Raw genomic sequence first — 26,303 nt, 5'->3', positions numbered from 1 at the left:
AAGCTCCGGGATATGCTTCTTTGTATAAATATGGAAGACCTGAAAGAACAAACGCACATTCAGCATTATGAACGCTATAGGTGCTGCAAACTGAAGAAAATGGGCTTTACTGATGTGGGTCCAGACAACAAGCCACTTAGGTGAGTGGAGAAGATCTTGTCAGAACAAGCTAATGGGTGATTTAGAAATCCCTTACAACCATGAGATTCAATCATTTGGGAATGAGAATAACTGTACATTTCACATTCTGGGTCATCCTGAATTATATGTTTATTAATCATCACAGATGGATAGAGTTATTAGCAGCAATGTAATTCAAGGGACCACTTATATGCTCAAATATGAGTATTCACTATGAATATATGCTGAAATGTGTTTCCAAAAGAAAAATATTATTGTTTTTATTTTTGTATTTTATATGAAATAGATGTTCATGAAGGAGATTTTCAAAATTGGCAAAGATTAATAAAGATTGGCAAAGGATATTGAGAAGGATGGCAAAGGGCATTGAATGTTGGATGAAGGAAAGAGGAAAAGCAACAGTAATATTGTAGAAGTCAAATGAAAATAGTTTAAGAGCAGGTGTATTTAGTTATATTTAAGAGGAATAGGATTTGTACTGTAAAGGATGACAGTGTAGTATGAGCCAGGTATATTGATTTTTTAGGTACTTTGAAGACAAACAAAATTGAACTGACTGTCTTTGAATTAAATTTTGAAAGATATATGACTTAATTTTTATACTTTTATTTTGGGAGAAGAGATGGACTTTTTAATAAAGATGTGCAAACCAGATTTTTTTCACTCAAAGTCAATTTTTAAAAATGAAGTATAGTTGATACCCAATATTACATTATTCTCAAGTGTACACATAATTATTTGAAAACTTTATACATTATGCTATGCTTACAAGTGTAGCCACCATTTGTCACCATGCAACACTATTATGATACCACTGACTATATTTCCTATGCTGTACCTTTCATCCCATGACTTTTTATACCATAACCAGAGGCCTGTACCTCCCACCCCCTTTCACCTATTTTTGCCAATCTCCCATTACCCTTCCCCTTGGCAATCACCAGTTTGTTTTCTGGATTCATTCTTTTCTTTCTCCTTTTCTTATTTGTTTATTTATTCATTTGTTTTGTTTTTTAGTTTCCACATATAAATGAAATTATATGGTATTTTTCTTTCTGTGTCTGACATTTCCCTTAACATAGTACCCTTAGGTCCATTCATGTCACAAATAGCAAGATTTTTTTTTAAGGTTGAGTAATATTCTGTACACACACACACACACACACACACACACACACACACATACACACACCACATTTTATTTATCCATTCTCCTATTGATGGAAAATTAGTTTGCCTCCATATCTTGGCTATGGTAAATAATGCTGAAATAAACACAAAAATTCATATATTTCATCTATTTCTTAAAAATTAATGTTTCACTTTCTTTGGATAAATAACCAGTAGTGGAATTCCTGGAATGTATGGCATTTCTATTTTTAATTTTTTTAAAGATTTTATTTATTTGACAGAGAGAGAGAGAGATCACAAGTAGGAGAGAAGCAGACAGAGAGGGAGTGGGAAGCAGGCTCCCCTCTGAGCAGAGAGCCCGATGTGGGGCTCGATCCCAGGACCCTGGGATCATGACCTGAGCCGAAGGCAGAGGCTTTAACCCACTGAGCCACCCAGGCGCCCCTATTTTTAATTTTTTAAGGAACCTCCGTACTTTTTTCCACAGTGGCTACACCAATTTACATTCTAGCCAACAGTGCATGAGGGTTCCTCTTTGCCACATCTTTACCAACATTTTAAAATTTTTGTCTTTTTGATTCTAACAATTCTGACAGTTGTAAGGTGATATCTCATTGTGATCTGATTTGCATCTCCCTAATGATAATAATGTTGAGCATTTTTTCATGTTTTCTGGCCATCAGTATATTTTCATTGGAAAAAAGTTTATTCATGTTCTTTGCCCATTTTTTATCAGTTTATTATTTTTTTAGTGTTGAGTCATATAAGTTCCTTATATATTTTGGTTATTAACCTTTTATCAGATATATCATTTGCAAATGATTTTTTCCCATCCAGTAAGTTGCCTTTTTGTTTTGTTGATGGTTTCCTCCACTGTACAAAAACCTTTTATTTTGGTGTAGCCACAATAGTTTATGTTTGCTTTTGTTTCTTTTGCCTGAGGAGTCATAGCTAGAAAATGTTGGTAAAAAAATGTTAGCCAACATCCAGGAGATTACTGCTTATTTTTTCTCCTGGGATTTTTATGGTTTCAGGTTTCACATCTTGGTATTTAATTAATTTTGAGGTTCCTTTTGTGTATGGTATAAGAAACTGGTCCAGTTTCATGCTCTTGCATGTAGCTGTTCAGTTTTTCAGTACCAGCTATTGAAGGGACTATCTTTCCCCCATTGTATATTATTGCCTCTCTTGTCATATATTAATTGACCATATAAACCTGGGTCTGTTTTTGGGCTCTCTACAATGTTCCGTTTATCTATGTATCTGTTTTTGTGCTACTACCATATTATTTTGATTATTTTAGCGATGATGGTGATGATGATGATGCCTGGCTTTATTTTATTTATTTATTTATTTATTTATTTATTTATTTATTTATTTAAAAGATTTTATTTATTTGACAGACAGAGATCACAAGTAGGCAGAGAGGGAGACAGAGAGAAAGAGGAGGAAGCAGGCTCCCTGCTGAGCAGAGAGCCCGATGCGGGACTCGATCACAGGACTCTGGGATCATGACCTGAGCCGAAGGCAGAGGCTTTAACCCACTGAGCCACCCAGGCACCCCTGGATTTATTTTATTTTTATTTTTAGAAGACTTTTAAAATTTATTTGTCAGTGAGTGAGAGACAGAGAGAGCAAAATTGGGGGGGGGTGATAGGCAGAGAGAGAAGCAGACTCCCTGCTGAGCAAGGAGTCCAATGTGGGACTCAGTCCCAGAACCCTAAGATCATGACCTGAGCCAAAGGCAGATGCTTAACTGACTGTCCCACCCAGGCATCCCTGCCCAGATTTATTTTAAATAAGAACCTTATAAAGTAGAGGTTTCCCCAAATTTTATTATCAAAAGATGTGAAGTAGTATGATATATTGAAAAATGATGATAAAAGAAATCACTAATACAACGTTTTAAACTTCTACTCCTCTTCAGACATACAGTCTATATATCCTTCAATACTAAAACTCACTTTTTTACATCTCATGACATAAAAATTTCTATTTCTATACACGAAGAAAATGTTGGTAAATGTCCTTACATGGGACTTAACATACAATATATATTTTTACAGCTTTATTTATATTACCATTTTAATATGATAGTAATAAATTATTTTTTATAGTTTTCAAGAGATCTATGAAGCCAAAAGACAAAAGTTCTATGATCAATGTCAGAGGGAAGAAGAAGAACTGAAACAAAAGTTTATGCAGCGAGTAAAGGAGAAAGAAACAACATTTAAAGAATCTGAAAAAGAGGCAAGTATGCTAATCTGGTATAATTTGTATTCATTTTTAGGTGTATTAATCTCAAGGGTTTATTTGATGATTTTAGAGAATATTTTCTATTTTTCAAAAGATAGCTATTTACGATATGATTATCTGTTTTGTGTGTGTTGAGTTTGAGGAGTTCTTTATAGATCCTGGATATCAACCTTTTGTCTGTACTGTCATTTGCAAATATCTTCTCCCATTCCGTGGGTTGCCTTTTTGTTTTGTTGACTGTTTCCTTTGCTGTGCAGAAGCTTTTGATCTTGATGAAGTCCCAAAAGTTCACTTCCACTTTTGTTTCCTTTGCCTTTGGAGACATATCTTGAAAGAAGTTGCTGTGGCTGATATCAAAGAGGTTACTGCCTATGTTCTCCTCTAGGATTCTGATGGATTCCTGCCTCACATTGAGGTCTTTTATCCATCTCGAGTTTATCTTTGTGTACGGTGTAAGAGAATGATCGTGTTTCATTCTTCCACATATAGCTGTCCAGTTTTCCCAGCACCATTTATAAAAGAGACTGTCTTTTCAAAAAATGGGCAGAAGATATGAACAGACACTTCTCCAATGAAGACATACAAATGGCTATCAGACACATGAAAAAATGTTCATCATCACTAGCCATCAGGGAGATTCAAATTAAAACCACATTACCACCTTACACCAGTTAGAATGGCCAAAATTAGCAAGACAGGAAACAACGTGCGTTGGAGAGGATGTGGAGAAAGGGGAACCCTCTTACACTGTTGGTGGGAATGCAAGTTCATGCAGCCACTTTGGAGAACAGTGTGGAGATTGCTCAAGACATTAAAAATAGAGCTTCCCTATGACCCTGCTATTGCACTACTGAGTATTTACCCCAAAGATACAGATGTAGTGAAAAGAAGGGCCATCTGTACCCCAATGTTTATAGCAGCAATGGCCACGGTCGCCAAACTGTGGAAAGAACCGAGATGCCCTTCAACAGATGAATGCATAAGGAAGATGTGGTCCATATGCACTATGGAGTATTATGCCTCCATCAGAAAGGATGAATACCCAACTTTTGTAGCAACATGGATGGGACTGGAAGAGATTATGCTGAGTGAAATAAGTCAAGCAGAGAGAGTCAATTATCATATGGTTTCACTTATTTGTGGAGCATAACAAATAACATGGAGGACATGGGGAGATGGAGAGAAGGGAGTTGAGGGAAATTGGAAGGGGAGGTGAACCATGAGAGACTATGGACTCTGAAAAACAATCTGAGGGTTTTGAAGGGGTGGGGGGTGGGAGGTTGGGGAGCCAGGTGGTGGGTATTAAGGAGGGCACATATTGGATGGAGTACTGGGTGTGGTGCAAAAACAATGAATACTGTTACGCTGAAAAGAAATTAAAAAAAAGATAGCTATTTATGTTATAGGTTTGAATACAAGCTTTAAAAATTAGAATCAGCAATTTTATTTTTTTCTAGAATATCTATTCTCTTTTTTAAAAAATGAAAACAATTTTGTATGACCTATTTACCTTTATTTTATCTTATAATTTGAATTTTCAAGCATAAATTTTAATTTATAGCAAATTCAAGCTACTGACTTCCGTGAAGAGTCATTACTCTCTAACAGTGCTACTGCATTAGAAAATTTTCTTCCCTTTTATAAGTAAGTGGATAAATATTCACTAACATAAGACCTCAAGAACTTTTAGTTGATGAATCATGTGAGTTTCATTTCATTTCTTTATGTTTCCAAAGAAATAAAAAAAAGACTACTTATATAATTTTGATTATTTGCACCAATGCGTTTTTAACAAAAATATATTTGGAATCAAAAATATTCTCTCAAGTGAATGTGGTTTTAACTTAAGAAATTAGTTTAGAGCAGAAATAGGTAAATTGAACTTTTTCAATAGAAGCAAGATAGTGACCAGGTGCTGTATACCAGATGTCTCAATCATGGTTAATTGAACTATAAGTAATAAAAATTCTGTTATCTTAAAGATAAAGGTAAAGTTTAGAAATATTCAAGGGTTTCCTATGGAATCTAAGAACAGACAGTATAGCTGGATCTTAGGATAACTTAAACCCAGAGTACAAAGTGACCAAAAACCGAATCAATAATTTAAATCCTCTGTTTTTTCCCCTACCTTATTTGTGTACATCTGTTTTTCTCCAGTTCTTCAGTTATATGTTCCCTCAAGAAAAACCATACAAAAATTGGTTGTGCAAACTGAGGAGTTGCCAAAATTCTTAACAGAGATTAATGAATGGCTATAGGAAAATATTCTGACAGAAATAAAATGACCAGGACTGTAAAAGCATCCATACAGAACAAAGTGACAGGTAGCAGGCCCACTAGGCTTTCTTCAGAAAAGGAACAACTTAATCACTGAAAACAGAATAAGCAGACAGAAACTAGGATTAGCTGACATGGAAAGTGGAGGCTCACAGAGGTAAAATAAGCTTTTAAGCACATCTAGCAGATATATTAGTCAGAATTCAAAATTACAACTTTATAATTTTAAATACTTAAAAATTGATGTTTGTACATCTACCACATTACTAGAGATTAGTTCAGCTTTCTTTTCATTTTTTAAAAACTTTTTAATTTTAATTTCAGTTAGTTGACATACAGTGTTATATTAGTTTCAAGTATACAATATAGTGATTCAACACTTCCATATGCCATGCTGGGCTCATCATGACAACTACAGTCCTAAATTTCCATCAGTCCTTTCCCTCTGGTAACCATCAGTTTGCTCTCCATAATTAAGAGTCTCTCTCTCTCTTTCTTTTTCTTTCTTTCTTTCTTTCTTTCTTTCTTTCTTTCTTTCTTTCTTTCTTTCTTTCTTTTTTCTTTCTTTTGTTAGTTAACACAGAGTGCAATACTGGTTTCTGGATTCAGTTATTTGTTACTTACATAAAACATCCAGAATTCATTACAAGTGCTCTCTTTAATAGCCATCACCCATCTGGCCTAACTCCCAACCACCTCCCTCCATTAACCTTCAGTTTGTTCTCTATCATTAAAAGTCATTTATGGCTTGTTTCCCTCACTCCCTCCCCCCTATATGTTCATATGATTTCTTTCTTAGATTGCACATACGAGAGAGATCATATAGTACTGGTCTTTTTCTGAGTGAATTATTTCACTTAGCATAATACATCCTTGCTCTATCCATGTTGTTGCTAACGGCAAGATTTCATTCTTTTTGGTGGCTGAGTAGTACTGTATTGTATATACATACCACTTCTTCTTTATCCATTCATCAATGGATGGACATTTGGACTATCTCTGATTTTGGCTATTGTTAAATATGCTACTACAAACATCAGGGTATATGTATCCCTTTGAGCCTATATTTCATGTCCTTTGGGTAAATGCCTAGGTAGTGCAATTGCTGTAGGGTAGTTACAATTTTTTCTTTTTGAGAAACCTCCATACTGTTTTCCAGAGTGGCTGCACCAGTTTGCATTTCCACCAGCAGCACAAGAAGTTTCCCCCTCTCTGCATCCTCACCAACACCTCTTGTTTCCTGTGTTGTTAATTTTCGTCATTCTCACAATTATGAGGTGATACCTCATTGTAGTTTTGATTGTTTTTTCCTGATGCTGAGTGATGTTGAGCATCTTTTCATATGTCTGTTGGCCATCCCATATGTTTTCTTTGGGAAAATGTCTATTCATGTCTTTTGCACATTTTATAACTGGATTATTTGTGCTTTTTGGGGGGGGAGGTGTTGAGTTTTATAAGTTGATCGCTTATTTTGGATACTAACACTTTATTAGATAAGTCATTGGCAAATATCTTCTCCCATTCTGTCAGTTGCTTTTTAGTCTTGTTATTTCTTCACTGTATAAAGCTTTTTATCTTGCTAAGTGCAAATATTTTGCTTTTGTTTCCCTGGCCTCAAGAGACATAACTAGAAATAAGTTGCTATGGCTGATGTCAGAGGTTACTGTCTGCATTCTTCACTAGGATTTTAATGGTTTTCTATGTCATACTGAGATTTTTCATCCATTTAAAATTTATTTTTGTGTATGGTGTAAGAAAGTGGTCAAGTTTTACTATTTTTTTATGTTGCCATTAAATTTTTCCATTGTTGTTATATTTAGTCATTCTGAATGGTGTGAGATAGTATCTCACTGTGGTTCTGATTTGTATTTCTCTCTCTGTCTCCCTCTTTTTAGGTTTGAGGAATTATTTTTTATGTTCAGTTAGCCAACATGTAGTACATCATTAGTTTTTGATGTAGTATTCGACTCATTAGTCACATATAAAATCCAGTGCTCATCACAACACATGCCCTCCTTAGTAGACATCACCTGGCTACCCCATCCTCCCACACTCTCTCTTCTGCAATACTCAGTTTATTTCCTGGAGTCCAGAGTCTCTCGTGGTTTGTCTCCCTCTCTGATTTCTTCCCATTCAGTTTTCCCTCCCTTCCCCTGTGGTCCTCCACACTATTCCTTATGTTCACCTATGAGTGAAACCATATGATTATTGTCTTTCTCTGCTTGACCTATTTCAGCTAACATAATCCTCTTCAGTTCCATCCATGTCCATGCAAATGGTGAGTTCTTATCCTTTCTAATGGCTGAGTAGTATTCCATTGTATATATGTGCCACATCTTCTTTATCCTTTTTTCTGTTGAACGGCATGTCAGTTCATTCCACAGTTGGGCTATTGTGAACATTGCTGCTATGGACATTGGGGTGCATATGGCCCTTATTTCCTACATCTGTATCTTTGGGGTTACTACCTAGTAGTGCAGTTGCTGGGTCATAGGATAGCTCTATTGTTAATGTCTTGAGGAACCTCTACACTGTTTTTCAGAGTGGGTATAACAGCTTACATCCACACCAACAGTGCAAGAGGGTTTCCATTTCTCCACAACCTTGCCAAAACTTGTTTTCTGTCATGTCAATTTTTGTGATTCTAACTGCTATAAGATGGTATCTCATTGTGTTTTTGATTTGTATTTTCCTGATGGCTAATGATGTTGAACATTTTTTCATGCGTCTGTTAGTCATTTGTATATCTTCTTTGCAGAAGTGTTTCTTCATGTCTTCTGCCCATTTCTTGATGGGATTATTTCTTTTGTAAGTGTTGAGTTTAAGAAGTTCTTTATAGATCTTGGATATCAGCTCTTTATCTGAAATGTCATTTACAAATATCTTCTCCCATTCAGTGGATTGCCTCTTAGTTTTGTTGACTGTTCCTCTGCTGTGCAAAAGCTTTTGATCTTGATGAAGTCCTAAATGTTCATTTTTGCTTTTCTTTCCTTTATCTTTAGAGACATGTCTTGAAAGAAGTTGTTGTATCCAGTGTCAAGGAGGTTACTGCCTATGTTCTCCTCTAGGATTTTGATGGATTTCTGTCTCACATTGAGGTCTTTCATTCATTTTCAGTTTATCTTTGTGTATGTTGTAAGAGAATGGTCTAGTTTCATTCTTTTGCATATGGCTGTTCAGTTTTCCTAGTACCATTTATTGAAGAGACTGTCTTTTTTCCATTGGTTATTTTTTCTTTCTTTCTTTGTCCAAGATTACTTGACCATAGAGTTGAGGGTCCATTTCTGGGCTCTCTCTTCTGTTCCATTGATCTACATGTCTGTTTTTGTGCCACTGCCATGCTGTCTTGATGATTGCAGCTTTCTAATATAGCTTGAAGTGAGGCATTGTGATGCCCCCAGCTTTGGTTTTCTTTTCCAATAATCCCTGGCGATTCAGGGTCTTTTCTGGTTCCATACAAATTTTAGGGTTGTTTATTCCAGCTCTGTGAAAAATGCTAATGGTATTTTGATAGTGATCACATTGAATGTATAGATTGATTTGGGTAGCATAGACATTTTAACAATGTTTATTCTTCCAATTCATGAGCATGGAATGTTTTTCCATCTTTTTGTGTCTTCTTCAGTTTCTTTCATAAGTGTTCTGTAGTTTCTAGGGTACAGATCCTTTATATCTTTGGTTAGGTTTATTCCTAGGTATATTATGGTTTTGGTGGTATTGTAAAAGGGATCGATTTTTAAATTTCTCCTTCTTCAGTTACATTGTTAGTATACAGAAATGCAGCGGGTTTCTGTACATTGATTTTGTATCCTGTCACATTGCTGAATTGCTCTATGAGTTCTAATAATTTGGGGATGGAGTCTTTTCGATTTTCCACATTAAGTATCATGTCATCTGCAAAGAGAGAGACTTTGACTTCTTCTTTGTCGATTTGAATAAATTTTGTTGTTTTTGTTGTTGTTGTTGTCTGATTGCCGTTGCTTGGACTTCTAGTACTATGTTGAACAATAGTGGTGAGAGTGAGCATCCTTGTCATGTTCTTCATCTTAAGGGAAAGGCTCTCAGCATTTCCCTATTGAGAATGATATTTACTGTGGGTTTTCCATAGAGGGATTTTATGAAGTTGAGGAATGTTCCCTCTATCCCTATTCTCTGAAGAGTTTTTTTTTTTTAAAGATTTTATTTATTTGACAGACAGATCACAAGTAGGCAGAGAGGCAGGCAGAGAGAGAGGGGGAAGCAGGCTCCCCGCAGAGCAGAGAGCCCGATGCGGAGCTTGATCCCATGAACTTGGGATCATGACCTGAGCCGAAGGCAGAGGCTTTAACCCACTGAGTCACCCAGGCGCCCCTGAAGAGTTTTAATCAGGAATGGATGCTATATTTTTGTCAAATGTTTTTTTTTTTTTTTGCATCAACTGAGAAGACCATGTGGTTCTTCTCTTTTATCTCATTTATGTATTTTATCACATGGATTGATTTTCTAATGTTGAACAACCCTTGCATCCCAGGGATAAATCCCACCTTGTTGTGATAGATAAATCCTTTTAATGTGCTGTTGGGTCTTATTAGTGAGTATCTTGTTGAGAATCTTGGCATCCATATTTACCAGGGATATTGTTCTGAAATTATCATTTTTTAAAAAATATTTTATTTATTTATTTGTCAAAGAGAGAGAGGGAGAGAGAGCAAGCACAGGCAGACAGAATGGCAGGCAGAGGCAGAGGGAGAAGCAGGCTCCCTGATGAGCAAGGAGCCCGATGTGGGACTCGATCCCAGGACGCTGGGATCATGACCTGAGCCGAAGGCAACTGCTTAACCAACTGAGCCACCCAGGCGTCCCTGAAATTATCATTTTTGATGGGATCATTGCCTGGTTTGGGGATCAAGGTAATACTGGCTTCATAGAAAGCCAGTTTTCCTTCTGTTTCTATTTTTGAAACAGTTTCAGGAGATAGGTATTATTTCTTCTTTGAATATTTGGTAGAATTCTCCAGGCAATCCATCAGGTCCTGGATTCTTGTTTTGGGGGAGATTTTTGATCACTGCTTCAATCTCATTGCTGGTTATTGGCCTATTCAGGTTGTTTATTTCTTCTTGTTTCAGTCATGGAATTTTATAGGTTTCCAGGAATGTATCAATTTCTAGATTGATTAACTTACTGATGTATAGCTGTTGATAATAATTTCTGATGATTGTTTCTATTTCCTCAGTGTTAGTTGTGATCTCCCCCTTTTATCCATAGTTTTATTATTTTGGGTCCTTTGTTTTTTCTTTTGGATAAGCCTGGCTATTGGTTTATTGATCTTATTCTTTAAAAGAAGCAGTTTCTAGTTTCATTAATGTGTTCTACTATATCTCTGGTTCCTAATTCATTGATCTCTGCTCTAATCTTATTTCTCTTCTCATGCGTGGGGTAGGTCTAATTTTTTGTTGATTCCTTCATAGTGTAAATATAGTATGTGCGTTTGGGATTTCTATGTTTTTTTGAGTGAGGCTTGGATGGCTATGTGTTTCCACCTTTAGGACCTCCTTTGCCATATCCCATAGGTTTTGGACTGATGTGTCTTCATTCTCATTAGTTTCCATTAATTGATTAAGTTCATCTTTGATTTCATGGTTGACCTAAACATTCTTGAGCAGGCTGTTTTTTAGGTTCTAAGTGTTTGAATTTCTTCCAAACCTTTTCTTGTGGTTGAGTTCCAGTTTCAAAGCATTGTGGTCTGAGAATAAGCAAGGAAAAATCTCAGTCTTTTGGTATTGGCTGAACCCTGATTTGTGACCCAGTATGTGGTCTATTCTGGAGAAAGTTCCATGTGCACTTGAGAAGAATGAGTATTCTTTTGTTTTAGGGTGGCATGTTCCGTATGTTTATATGAGGTCCATCTGGTCCAATGTGTCATTCAAAGCTCTTGTTTCTATGTTGATTTTCTGCTTAGTTGATCTGTCCATTGCTGAGAGTGGAGTGTTAAGGTCACCTACAATTAATGTATTCTTGTATTAATGTATTTGTGAGTTTTATGATTACATGATTGGGGGTTGATCTGCCTTCATTGATATTGGGGCATATCCTCTCTGCCTCTAGGACAGGATTGCTTCATTGCCCAGATTAGAGAAATTCTTAGCTAGAATTTGCTCAACTATATCATCTAGTCCTCTCTCTCTCTCTCTCCACCACCCCCCCACTCAGGGATCCCAATAATTCTGACATTGGAACATTTCATGGCATCTTTTATTTCTCTAATTCTGTTTTCAAGGATTCTAAGTTGTTTGTTCCAGGCCTCCTCCTGCTCCTTCTTTTCTATTAGTTTGTCTTCAAGATCACTAATTCGTTCTTCTACTTCATTTACCCTAACTATTAGAGAATTTAGATTGTATCTTATTGATAGCATTTTTAAATTCTGCCACATCTTCTCTCACTTCTGCCCTTAACAAATTTATGTTGCCATTAATACTTTTCTCCAGCCTGACTATTGTCTTCCTAGCTGCTACCCTAAGGTCTATTTCTGATATCTTGCTTACATCCATATCCATCAGATCTGCTGGAGATACCATTGTCTCTGGGTCTTTTCTTTGTTGGAAATTCCTCCTTTTTATCATTCTATGGAGTTGTGGTTGAGGGCTGTATAGGTGAAAATATCAACCACCCTTCAGGCAACGGGCACCCTGGGAAGTTTTGGAGTAATCAGAAGTCACGACCAAAAAGAAAGAAAGAAAGAAAAAGAGATCTAGCCAAAATGAGCCCCAAGAGTAAGATTTATAAAGTACAAAAACATAACAAACAAACAAAAGTCCAAGAAAAGAAAAAGGAAAAAAACCAAACAGAACAAACAAAACCCCCAGACCAAATGAACTCCAGAGTAAGATTTATAAAGTATGGAAACAAAAGGAAACAGAGAAACAAAAAGACCAACAAAAGAAAAAAAATCCAAAACAAAAAGGTGGAGGGATGGTTATAATCCCTTGGTGTGGGTGAGGAAGTGTATTTCAGTTCTTCCTGGGTGTATCTTGTTATCTTTGTTAGAGAACACAACTTTTCAGAGATACAGGGAAATTAAAGCTGGTGTATATATAAAGGTAATATTGAATAGGAAAAAAAGCTTATATCTATCTATCTATATATATATAAAAGAAAGAAAAAGAAAGGAAAAAGTCTATGTATGAAAAAGTTCAAGTTAAAAAGTTACTATGTAATATGTTGTATTAAACATCCATAGTCTCTCATGGTTCATCTCCCCCACCAATTTCCCTCAACTCCCTTCTCCTCTCCATCTCCCCATGTCCTCCATGTTATTTCTTATGCTCCACAAACAAGCAAAACCATATGATAATTGACTCTCTCTGCTTGACTTATTTCACTTAGCATAATCTTTTCCAGTCCCACCCATGTTGATACAAAAGTTGGGTATTCATCCTTTCTGATGGAGGCATAACACTCTATAGTATATATGGACTGTATCTTCTTTATTCATTCATCCATTGAAGGGCATCTTGGTTCTTTCCAGTTTGGCAACTGTGGCCCTTGCTGCTATGAACACTGGGGTACAGATAGCCCTTCTTTTAACTACATCTGTATCTTTGGGGCAAATACCCAATAGTGCAATTGAAGCGTCATAGGGAAACTCTATTTTTAATTTCTTAAGGAATCTCCACACTGTTTTCCAAAGTGGCTGCACCAACTTGCATTCCCACCAACAGTGTAAGAGGGTTCCACTTTCTCCACATCCTCTCCAACACACGTTTTTTTACTGTCTTGTTAATTTTTGCTGTTCTAACTGGTATAAGGTCATATATCAATGTGGTTTTTATTTGAATTTCCCTGATGGCTAGTGATGATGAACATTTTCTCATGGGTCTGGTAGACATTTGTATGTCTTCTTTGGAGAAGTGTCTGTTCATGTCTTTTGCCCATTTTTTTTTTTGTGATTATCTGTTTTGTGTGTGTTGAGTTTGAGGAGTTCTTTATAGATCTTGATTATCAACCCTTTGTCTGTAGTGTCAATTGCAAATATCTTCTCCCTTTCTGTGGGTTGCCTCTTTGTTTTTTGGACTGTTTCCTTTGCTGTGCAGAAGCTTTTGATCTTGATGAAGTCCCAAAAGTTCATTTTCACTTTTGTTTCCTTTGCCTTTGGTGACATATCTTGAAAGAAGTTGCTATGCCTATATTCTCCTCTAGGATTTGGATGGATTCCTGCCTCACATTGAGGTCTTTTATCCATTTTGAGTTTATCTTTGTGTATGGTGTAAGAGAATGGTCGAGTTTCATTCTTCTATATATAGCTGTCCAATTTTTCCAGCACCATTTATTGAAGAGACTGTCTTTTTTACTGAATATTTTTTCCTGCTTTGTCAAAGATTATTTTACCACTGAGTTACGGGTCCATATCTGGGCTCTCTACTCTGTTCCACTGGTCTATGTGCCTGTTTTTGTGCCAATACCATGCTGTCTTGGTGATCCCAGCTTTGTAGTAAAGCTTGAAATCAGGCAACGTGATGCCCCCAGTTTTGTTTTTCTCTTTCAACATTTCCTTAGAAATTCGTGCTCTCCTCTGGTTCCATACAAATTTTAGGATTGTTTGTTCTAGCTCTTTAAAAAATGTTGGTGGAATTTTGATTGGCATGGCATTGAAAGTATTGATTGCTCTAGGCAGTATAGACATTTTAACAATGTTTATTCTTCTGATCGATGAGCATGGAATTGTCTTCCATCAGTTCATGAGTGTTCTGTAGTTCCTTGAGTACAGATCCTTTACCTCTTTGGTTAGGTTTATTCCCAGGTATCTTATGGTTCTTGGTGCTATAGTAAATGGGATCAATTCTCTAATTTCCCTTTCTGTGTTTTCATTGTTAGTGTATAAGAAAGCAACTGATTTCTGTACATTGATTTTGTATCTTGCCACATTACTGAATTGCTGTATGAGTTCTATAGTTAGAGTATAGTAGAGTCTTTTGGGTTTTCCATGTAAAGTATCATGTCATCTGCAAAGAGAGTTTGACTTCTTCTTTGCCAAATTGAATACCTTTTATTTCTTTTTGTTGTCCGATTGCTGTTGCTAGGACTTCTAGTACTATGTTGAACCACAGTGGTGAGAGTGAACATCCTTGTCGTGTTCCTGATCTCAAAGGGAAGACTGTCAGCTTTTCCCCATTGAGAATGATATTCTCTGTGGGTTTTTCATAGATAGATTTTACAAAGTTGAGGAATGTTCCCTCTATCCCTATACTCTGAAGTGTTTTAATCAGGAATGGATGCTGTTTTTTGTCAAATGCTTTTTCTGCATCAATTGAGACGACCATGTGGTTCTTATCTCTTCTCTTATTGGTTTGCTCTATCACATCAATTGATTTGAGAATGTTGAACCACCCTTGCATCCCAGGGATAAATCCCACCTGGTCATGGTGGATAATGTTTTTAATGTAGTGTTGGATCCTATTAGCTAGGATCTTGTTGAGAATCTTGGCATCCAAATTCATCAGGGATATTGGTCTGAAATTTTCCTTTTTGATGGAGTCTTTGCTTGGTTTGGGGTCAGGGTAATGTTGGCTTCATAGAGTCTGCAAGTTTTCCTTCTGTTTCTATTTTTTTTTAAGCAGCTTCAGAAGAATGGGTATTATTTCTTCTTTTAATGTTTGTTAGACTTCCCCAGAGAATCTGTCAGGTCCTGGGCTCTTATTTTTTGGGAGGTTTTTATCACTGCTTCAATCTCGTTATTAGATATTAGTCTATCCAGGTTGTCAATTTCTTCCTGTTTCAGTCTTGGAAGTTTATAAGTTTCCAGGTGTGCATCCATTTCTCCTAGGTTGCTTAACTTATTGACATATAACTGTTGATAATAATTTCCTTGGTGTTTCCTTGGTGTTAGTCATGATCTCTGCCCTTTCATTCATAATTTTATTAATCTGGATCCTCTCTCTTTTCTTTTGGATTACTTTGGCCAGTGGTTTATTGATCTTATTGATTCTTTCAAAGAACAGATTCTAGTTTTGTTGTTGTGTTCTACTGTATCTCTAGTGTCTATCTCATTGATCTCTGCTCTAATCTTGATTATTCCCTTCTTATGTGTGGGGTTGGCTTATTTTGTTGTTAATTTTCAGTTCTTTAAGGTGTAAAGAGAACTGGTGTATTCTGGATTTTTCAGTATTTTTGAGTGAGGCTTGGATGGCTGTGTATTTCTCCCTTAGGACTGCCTTTGCCATATCCCATAGGTTTTGGACCAATATGTCTTCAATCTCATTGGTTTCCATGAATTGTTAAAGTTCCTCTTTGATTTTCTGGTTGATCTAGACATTCTTAAGCAGGGTGGTCTTTAGCTTCCAAGTGTTTGAATTCCTTCCAAACTTTTTCTTGTGGTTGAATTCCAGTTTCAAAGCATTTTGGTCTAAGAATATGCAGGGAATAATCTCAATCTTTTGGTATAAGTTGAGCCCTGATTTGTGACCCAGTATGTGGTCTGTTCTGGACAAGTTCCTTGTACACTCAAGAAGAATGAGTATTCTGTTGTTTTAGGGTGGCATGTTCTGTATATATCTATGAAGTCCATCTGGTCTAATGTGTTATTCAAAGCTGTTTCTTTATTGATTTTCAGCTTGGATGATCTGTTACCAAAAGTGGTATGTTAAGATCCCCTACTATTAATGTATTCATATCAATATGACTCTTTATTTTGATTAACAGTTGGCTTAAGTAGTTGGCTGCTTCTATGTTGGGAGCATTATATTTACAATTGTTAGATCTCCTCTGTGGATAGACCCTTTAGAGATGATGTAGTGTCCTTCTGTATCTCTGACTACAGTCTCTAGTTTAAAATCAGGTTTATTTGATATGAGAATCGCTACCCCAGCTTTCTTTTGAGGCATGTTGGTATGAAAGATGCTTCTCCATCCCTTCACTTTTAGTCTGGATGTATCTTTAGGTTCCAAAGGGGTCTCTTGTAGATAGCATATGGATGGGTCTTTTCATTTTATCCAATCTGCAACCCTGTGCCATTTTATGGGAGCATCTAGGCTGTTCATGTTGAGAGTGGTTATTGAAAGATACGTTTTTGTTGACATCATGTTGCTGGTGAAGTCCTTGTTCCTATAGATTGTCTCTGTAAATTTCTGTTCTCTGTTGGGTTCTTTCTTCTTTTATAGAACCCCCCCTTAATATTTCTTGTAGTGCCAGCTTGGTGGTCACCTACTCTTTTAAACCTTGCCAGTCTTGGAAGCTCTTTATCTCTCCATCCATTTTGAATGTCAATCTTGCTGGATAAAATATTATCGGGTGCATGTTCTTTCCATTTAGTGCCCTGAATATGTCTTGCCAGCCCTTTCTGGCTTGTCAGGTTTCTGTGGAGAAGTCTGATGTTTTTCTGATGGACCTTCCTCTATATGTAAGGAAACTCTTCCCCCCAACTGTCTTCAGAAACTCTTATCTAAAATTTCAATTTGTCAGTTTCATAATTAAATGCCTCAAGGTCTTTCTGGATTTGTTTATCTTGGGGGGTGTTCTTTCTGCTTCTAGGACATGTACGCTTGTTCCATTCCCCAGACTGGGAAAATTTTCATCCAGAATTTGTTCAACTATATCTTCTAGTCTCTGTCTTTTTCCACTCCCTCAGGGATCCCAAATATTCTGACATTGGAACATTTCATGGCATCATTTATTTCCCTAATTCTGTTTTCATGGCTTCTAAGCTGTTTGTTCCATGCCTCCTCCTGATCCTTTTTCTCTATCAGTATGTCCTCTAGATCACTAATTCTATCTTCTGCCTCTGTTACCCTAGCTGTTAGAATATTTAGATTAGATTGGATCTCACTGATAGCATTTTAAACTTCTGCCCTGGTAGCTCTCATTTCTGCCCTTAGAGATTCTATGTTGTCACTAATGGTTTTCTCCAACCTAGCCATTGCCTGAATAATTGTTACCCTGAATTCCCTTTCTGACATACTGCTTATGTCCATATCCGATAGTTCTGTGGGAGAGGGCACAGTCTCTGAATTTTTCCTCTCTTGGGTGTTCCTCCTCCTAGTCATTTTAGTGAGAGGTGGTTGAGGGGATGTATGGCTGAATATATCAACCATGATCCAGGCAAGGTGCACCCTGGAAAGTTTTGGAGCAACAGAAGAAAGAAAAAGAAAAAAGAGAGAGAAAGAGAGAGAAAAAAAGAAAAACCCAGCCAAAATGAGCCCCCAACGTAAGGTATATAAACAAAAACTGACAAACAAAAAGACCCACAAAAGTAAATTACAAGAACCTGTCAAAATGAACTGTAAGAATAAGATTTATATAATACCAGAACAAAACAAATACACAGAAACACTGACAGAAGAAAAAGCTGGGAGGGTGGTTATAAATCCTTGATGTGGGTGAGGAAGGTTATCTTGTCTCTTCCTTGGTATATCTTGTTATTTTTGTTAAAGGAATCAGCTTTCCAGAGATAAAGGGAGATTAAAACTGGTTTATATATAGGGGTATTATTGAATAGGGATAAAGGATTATCTTGAAGCTTGTATCTATATGTATTTAAAAGAAAAAGAAAAAAGAAAAAAAACACAGGTACATGTATGGAAAAAGTTCAAGTTAAAACATTATAGAGTATGTTGTATTAAACTTCTAATTGTACTGGTACATAGGTTAAAGAAATTAAAAGAGCAAGAATCATGAGAATGAATTTAAAAAAAAAATTGTATCTATGAAATATACAGGTTTTAGGGCAATACCAGGAGCTTAATATATTGTTTTCTCCTGATGTTGGGGTTTTATAGTTTTATGGGCCCCTGTGGTGGTTGTCCTCTCATTCTTTTGGCTTGCTTTCTAGGGGAGGGTCCTGCCTCATTGTTTTTCAGTCAGTCTTGCTTGGGTTGAGTCCTCCTGCCCCCTATCAAGGGGCTGGTCTCTGTGAAACCGGTTTTTCAGGCTTTTGTTCTCCGGAGGTTTTTTGTTCTTTGGTGGCTTTTTGTGGCTTTTTGGCTTTTTGGAGGTTTAGTGTAAAGCAAACTACACCCAGACCTCCATCTCAGAGAGAAGCCTCAGTCTGCTCCACTCTGGGTGGTCCAGAACACACAGACTTCCCCTCTGCAAACTCCACTGAGCTGTGTGACCTCCCACAGGCAATGCACGTCCCCAGTCACCATCTCAGGGTTTGCTTGAAGCGCCCACTTGTCTCTGCACCCCTGCACCACTAAAACTGTGAGCAATATTGGTCCAGGGAACCCACTTCTGCTGGCTGCCTTTGCTGGGACTGCTGTCTGGGGACTAGGCCCACGGTGCCAGGTGTGCTCAGTCATGGGGCTGCAGCAGCTAAGAGATCCAGACTAGAGATCAAGCTGAGTTCCTTCAGGCATAGGCTGGGAGTGTGCAGCCTCTGGAAACCTGGCCGGTCCTAGAGACTGCCAGCTAGCACCCACATCAAGGTCTCTCAGGCATGGGATGTGGAGGGGAGCACATTCAGATCCTAGTCATGCAGTGTGTGGAGTGCAAAAGGGTGTGGTTCTAGAGAATTCCCACCAGACTCCCTCAAATGTGGGCCAGGGTGGTGCCAGCTGAGCACTGGTACAAGCACTGCACAGCCGGGGGCTCAAGGACCAGGAACTGGAGGCTCTGCTGCACTCTCTCCTTCATGGGTGGTTGCTGGCGGTGGCTGCCCTGGGTTCATGGGCTTAGGCCCGTGCCCATGACCATCCAATTCCACCAGTTGCACCTTAAGATTTTTTGCTCTTTTTAAGTGCTTTTAACCAGACACATGAGCATGAGTGTTTTTCCACTCCTTGCTTAAAAATGGTCATTTTTAATTTATTTCATCAGTATTTTATCATTTTCAGAGTATAGATCTTTCACCTCTTTTGTTAGGCTTACTCCTAGATATCTTATTATTTTGGTGCAATTATAAATCAGATTTTTAAAAAAATTCTCCTTCTGATGTTTCATTATTGGTGTGTAGACATGTAGCAGATTTGTGTACATTGATTTTGTATCCTGTGAATGTACTGAATTCTCTTATTAGTTTTAGCAGTTTTTGGGGGGATCTTTCAGTTTTTCCATATAGAGTATAATGTCTTCTGCAAATACTGAAAGTTTTACTTCTTGCTTGCTGTCTTGGATGACATTTATTTCTTTTTTGTTGTCTGATTGCTATGGCTAGGACTTCTGGTACTATATTAAATAAGAGTGGTGAGAGTGGACATCCCTGTTTGTTCCTGACTATAGAGGGAAAGCTCTGTTTTCTCCCTTAAGGATTATATTAGTGGTAGGTTTTAAATATATGGGCTTTATTATGTTGAATTACATTCCTTCTAATCCTACTTTGTTGGGGGGTTTTTAATGAATTGATATACTTTTTCATTTGCTTTTTCTGCCTCTATGGAAAAGGTCATATGGTTCTTATCCTTTCTTTTACTACTATAGTGTATCACATTGATTGATTTGTATATATTGAACCACCTTTGCAGCTCAGGAATAAATCCCACTTGATTGTGGTAAATGGTATTCTTAATGTATTGTTGGATTTGTTTTGCCAGTATTTTACTGATAATTTTTGCATCTGTGTTCATAAAGGATATTGGCTTTTAGTTCTCTTTTTTATTAGAGTCCTTATCTGTTGTGGTATCAGGGTAATGCTGGCCTCATAGAGTGAATTTCAAAGTTTTTCTTCCTCTTCTGTGTTTTGGAATAGTCTGAGAAGACAAGATATTAACTCCTCTTTAAGTGTTTGGTAAAATTTGCCTGGGAAATCATCTGGTCCTGGAAGTCTGTTTGTTGGGAGTTTTCCGATTATTGATTCAATTTCTTTGCAGGCTATTGGTCTGTTCAGGTTTTCTATTTATTCCTGTTTCAGTTTTGATATCCAAATGGACTTTATCCATTTCTTCTCAATTATCCAATTTGTTGGCATATAATTTTTCATAATATTCTCTTATAATTGTTCGTGTTCCTACAGTTCTTATTTCTCCTGCATCATTTGTGATTTTATTTATCCAGGTCCTGTCTCTATACTTTTTGATAAGTCTGGCTAGGGGTTTATCAATAGTATTAATTTTTTCAAGGAACTAGATCTTAATGTCATTGATCTGTTCTACTGTTTTTGTTTCTATATCATTTATTTCTGCTTGATCTGTTCTACTGTTTTTGTTTCTCTATCATTTATTTCTGCTCTAATCTTCATTATTTCCTTCCTCCTGCTGGCTTTAGGAATAATTTTTGTTCTTTTTCTACCTTCCTTATGTGTAAGGTTATGTTCCTTATTTGAGATTTTCCTTATTTGCTTGTTGAGGTAGGCCCATATTACTCTATCCTTCCCTGTTAGGACCACTCTAAGTGCATCCCATAGGTTTTTGATGGTTGTGTTTTCATTATCATTTGTTTCCATGTATTTTAAAAATTTCCTCTTTGTTTCCTGTTTTATCCATTCATTGTTTAGTAGAAAGTTGCTTAACCTCCATGTATTCATGGTCTTCCCAGATTTTTTCTTGTGATTGATTTCTAGTTTCATAATATTGTGGTTAGAAAAGGTGCATGCTCCAATTTCAGTCTTTTTGTACTTATTCAGCCATGATTTGTGACCTAATAAGTGATCTATTTTGGAGAATGTCTCATCTGCAGTAGAAAAGAACATGTATTCTGCTGTTTTAGGATAAAATGCTCTGAATATATCTGTGAAGTCCATCTGGCCCAGTGTGTCATTCAAAGTCCTTGTTTTCTTGTTGACTTTCTGTTTAGATGATATGTCCATTGCTGTAAGAGTGGTGTTAAAGTCTTCTACTATTGTAATATTATCAGTGAGTTCTGTTATGTTTGTTATTAATTGACTTATATATTTGGCTACTCCTAAGTTAGGGGCATAAATATTTTACAATTGTTAAATCTTCTTTTTGGGTAGATCTCTTTATTATGATATAGTGTCCTTCATCTCTTATTACTGTCTTTGGTTTAAAAGATTTTAAAATTTTTATTTATTTATTTATTTTATTGAGATCTTTTATTTACTTATTAGAGAGAGTGAGTGAGAGAGAGAGAGAGAGCACAACAACAGGGACAGAGGGAGAGGGAGAAGCAGACTCCTCTGCTGAGCAGGGAGCCTGATACAGGGCTTGATCCCAGGACCCTGGGATCATGACTTGAGCTAAAGACAGAGGGTTAACAGACTGAATTACCCAAGTGCCCCAACAGTCCTTGGTTTAAAATTTAGTTTGTCTCCTATAAGGATGGCTTCTCCAGGTTTCTTTTGATGTCCATTAGCATGATAAATGATTCCCCACCCCTTCAATTTCAATCTGGAGGTGTCTTTGGGTCTAAAATGAGTCTCTTATAAACATCATGGTGATGGGTCTTTTGTTTTTTATCAATTCTGATACCCTATGCCTTTTGATTGGAGCATTTAGTCCATTTACATTCAGAGTGATTACTGAAAGACATGAATTTAGTGCCATTGTATTACCTGTAAAGTTGCTGATTCAAAACTCCACACTTCAGAGACCCTGGAAAGGCAGACCCACACTGATTCTCTGGGGAGGTTTTCCCAATGTTGTGGTTAGTGCTGCCTTGTAGCAGAAGATAGTGGCAGGATCATGCAGCACTTTGGAGCTTATGGTGAATCGCAACACACACGGCACTGAGGTTTGTAGCTCTCAGCTGGTGTCTGTTCCTGTGCTGATGGGCCAGATCTTTCAATGGTGCCCTCAGGGTCCATTGCCTGTGGGGAGGCCCTGTCACCTCTCCCAAATGCACTCAAGTTCTCAAGCTGTGGCTGGAGTTGGCTTGTCACAGAAAGCAGTGTACGAGATTTTATGGTAAATTGCAATACCCAGCCAGAACTGTCAGCGTCTGTACCTCTCAGCCAGTATCTTTGTTCCTATACTGGTGGGCAGGACTCTTTAATGACACCCACAGGTACTTTGCCCACAGAGAGGCCATGTCACCTCTCCCAAATGCACTCCAGGCAGGGGAACTGCTTCTCAAGGGGGAGCTGAGGCTGCCAGCTGCTGGAGCTAAGCTCTGCTCCCACACAAGGACACCACTCAGTTCCCTAAGCATGAAACTGGGTGTGTTGCAAACTTCCCATACCTCAGAATCTGTGTTCTGCTGTCTACAGAAAACTGGTGGTAATGTAAGCCTCTCTTTTCCCTCCATGCGTGGTTTTGAGCAATAGCTTTCTTGTGCATATTTTCACTGTGTGAAAGACACCTGTCTGTTTTTTCACTTTTTTCTCCTCCATCTCTCTTTTTCCATGCTTTTTCTCTCTCTCCTCTTCTCTCTTGCTACTCCCTCTTCAGTCAGGGCTCCCTTTCTTGGGGAGCACCCTCTGCTCTTTTCTCCCATGGATCAACTCTCCATAGTTCCTACCTTCTGTGGATGTTTAGAATGATCCAATCTTGGGGCGCCTGGGTGGCTCAGTGGATTAAGCCACTGCCTTTGACTCGGGTCATGATCTCAGGGTCCTGGGATGGAGCCGCTGCATCAGGCTCTCTGCTCAGCAGGGAGCCTGCTACCCCCCCCACCCCGCCTACTTGTGATCTCTCTGTCAAATAAATGAATAAAATCTTAAATAAAAAGAGAATAATCCAATCTTTATCTGGCTGTGTTCCAATGACAAGGCAGGCTTAGGGTCACCCCACTCCTCTGCCATCTTACCTCTCTTCCTTTTTTTTAAACTCTTTTATCTCTGTGGTAAGGGTCTCATTGATGTCTTCTATTCTTTTCTGAAGCCCAATGAGTGTCCTTATGACTGGTCCTTTAAATTCTCCATTAGGCATGTTACCTATATCTTTTTTGCTTCACTCTATGACTTGATTTTACTTTGTTCTTTCATTTGGGATAAATCCTTTTGTTTTGGTATTTTGACCAAGTCTCTACCTTCTTCTCTGTGTTAGAAGGTCTAGTTATGTCTCTTGCTCCTGAAAGTAATGGTCTTATGAAGAAAAGACCATGTAGTGCCCAGGCCTGGCCTTCAGATAGTGTCTCCAGCATGTCCTGTGTGCACTCTGCTGTTGTGTTTTGGATAATCTATCCATGAGGCCATTCCTCTGCAGGGGCACTCCTTGCCAAGAGTGGGCAGTGTTTGGTCTCTGGTCTGAATGTGGTGAGGTTTAACTAGATGTGCTCTGGTCTGCTTGTGAAATGAGACCAGACACTGTTTCCTTCAGAACTAAGGCCCTGAAGTGCTCGGTGGGGAGACGTGGTATGGGGGGAAGTTTGTGCTGGTGTTCTGAGGGAGGGGCCCACTACACTGAGGGAAGCTTGACTAAGAAGAGCAGTCCTGCCAGAATGCAGAGGGGTGGGCTTGGTGTAAAGAACTTAGGAAGCCAGTGTCAGTGCTGTATCTGTTCTAGCACGTGGCTCTGTGTTTATGCTGAGGAACTTGTAGGCAAATGGTGCCAGCCAGCTCCTTTGTTCCTGGAGAGAAGTCTCAGTGAATGCTGCCTCTCAGGTATGCACTCTGAGAAGAATAAATAATCTTTCACCTATGTGCCCCAGGTGTTCTTCAGATTGCTGTTTCCAAGCAATATGCCTCTGGGTTGTCTGTATATCTTCTCTCCAGGAGCAGGGCAGTGCCCTCAGGGCTCTATCCCAACCAAGCCTGCTGGCCTTTAAAACTCCAGGCTTTAAGCCTCACAGTTTGCAAGAACTCACAAAGCTCAGTCACTCTTACTTTCCAAACCAATGGCTTTGGGGAAATGTTCTCCTGGTGTGTTCCCCTATGTGGTCCTCTGTTTCATGCCATTTCTCTGTGACAACAGCTCTCTGCCCTTCACAGCACCTGTGATCCATTTCTCCCCAAAATCACATCTCCACACCTCCTGCCTTTTCAATGTGGCCTCCTCTCTCCCTTTAGTTGTGGAGTTTGTTCTGTCACTCTTGAGGTTGATTTTTGGCATGTTTAGATAGTTATTTAGGTGTGTTTGTGGGATTAGGTAAGCCTCTCAGGTCCTCCTATTCCACTGCTATCTTCCTTCCAAGACTCACTCTTCCATGTTTAGGTGAAACTTTTTTTTTTCTGATTTTGCCCTCATTTATAGATACCAGACTGTCTCATCCCCAGCTTTTCTAATTGTGTGTAGATATTCATTTCCTTCTCAGGGATGAAAATATAATTCTAAGAGATATCCAACTTCAGCAGAGGAAAAAGTAATCTTTGTTTTTACACCATGGATCTCAAAATTTGCTGCACGTTAAAATCACCTAGGAATTTTTAAAAGCTGTGACATTCAGGTTTCCACTCCAGATAGTGCGATGCAACTGATCTATGTACAACCTGTGCACTGGGAGATTTGCAAGCTTACTGAATGATTCTAATGGGCATCTAGAGTTGAGAACCCCTAGTATTAACAATGTTCTTGTGTTCTTCATAGCCATATAAATTAGCTAATTAATATTATGGCAGTTTAAGCTCCTAGTTTGTTTGCTTTTCAAAAGGTTAAACTGAAAATAAGGCTGTCCTTCATACTTTTACATCATAGTAACCATAACTTTAAAAATAATATGTCCTCTGATGCATACAAGCAATCCTTATGTTGAATAAATTCATGCTAAAGACACAGGCCTTTCTGTAATGGAAAGTAAGGTGATATTATTTCCTTCCTATGGTTAATTGGGCTCATTTTAAGTACCACAGATTAAATAAGATCTCAGAAGCAAGTAAAAAGTAACTGAATGAGGTTTTTGTTTCTTCCTATAATTATGCTAAAGAATGCCTTTATCAATTAAATGTCAAGAAATATTTTATAATCCATGTCATATTTTAATGTATGTACTTTTAGTGGACAGGGATTTATCAAATTTTAGTCAAAGAGATTTATGGTGAAATGTAGAGTTAAAAATATTACCTCATTAGGAAAAATTTCTACAATTGAGTGTTTTCCATAACTTTGTGTTTTATTCCATTTGGTTCAATGGGGACACATTTAAAATTAAAAGAAATTCCATACCTGATTTTTTACTTTAAGTATGAAACTTTGAAACTGTTATTAATATCAAACTCTACTGTGATGTAGTCTGTTTGATAACCAGTAGAAAAGACAAGCACGTTCCTGGGAATGTGCCACCTGGGGATAGAGTGCTTTGAGTCATAACTGCACATTTGTTCCCCAGCTACAGGAAAAGTTTGAGCATCTTAAAAGAGTCCAGCAAGAAGAGACAATGAAACTTGAGGAGGAGAGAAGACAATTGGAAGAAGAAATAATAGATTTTTATAAAATGAAGGCTGTTTCTGAAACATTACAGACTCAAGTGTGCACCAATATAAAGAAGGAAAAAGAGCGTAAGAAGTAGTCCTCTCTTACACTTCTGTGTACGGTAGAACCTATCACTTTCAATTCTATCTTCCAGTGAGATGATCTTTACAGTACTTAACTGTACTAGTTTTTAAAATTTGTTTTATTATTGTATATGTTCACCAACTAGAATGTTAACTCCTCAAGAGCAGGTACCTTGACCATCTTGTTAGATTCTGTATCCTCAGTGTTTATAATAAAGACTAGCACAGAATTTCCACTCAATAAATATTTGCTAAAATGAAAAAAAAA

General features: G+C 37.7%; 1 protein-coding gene across 1 annotated transcript in view; it reads left to right on the top strand.

The window, feature by feature from the left end:
• Positions 1–26,049, top strand: part of LOC111145999 (septin-14-like) — a 116,872-nt gene extending 90,823 nt beyond the window's left edge. The window contains 3 exon segments of the mRNA XM_022501363.1: positions 1–140; positions 3,390–3,522; positions 25,870–26,049. Coding sequence (XP_022357071.1) covers positions 1–140; positions 3,390–3,522; positions 25,870–26,049 — 453 coding nt within the window.
• The last annotated feature ends 254 nt before the right edge of the window (positions 26,050–26,303 follow it).

Source organism: Enhydra lutris, unplaced genomic scaffold (genome assembly GCF_002288905.1).
Source record: "Enhydra lutris kenyoni isolate GAN:26980312 unplaced genomic scaffold, ASM228890v2 scaffoldscaffold13, whole genome shotgun sequence".
Taxonomy (NCBI): domain Eukaryota; kingdom Metazoa; phylum Chordata; class Mammalia; order Carnivora; family Mustelidae; genus Enhydra; species Enhydra lutris.
This window is presented reverse-complemented; position numbering and strand designations above follow the sequence as displayed.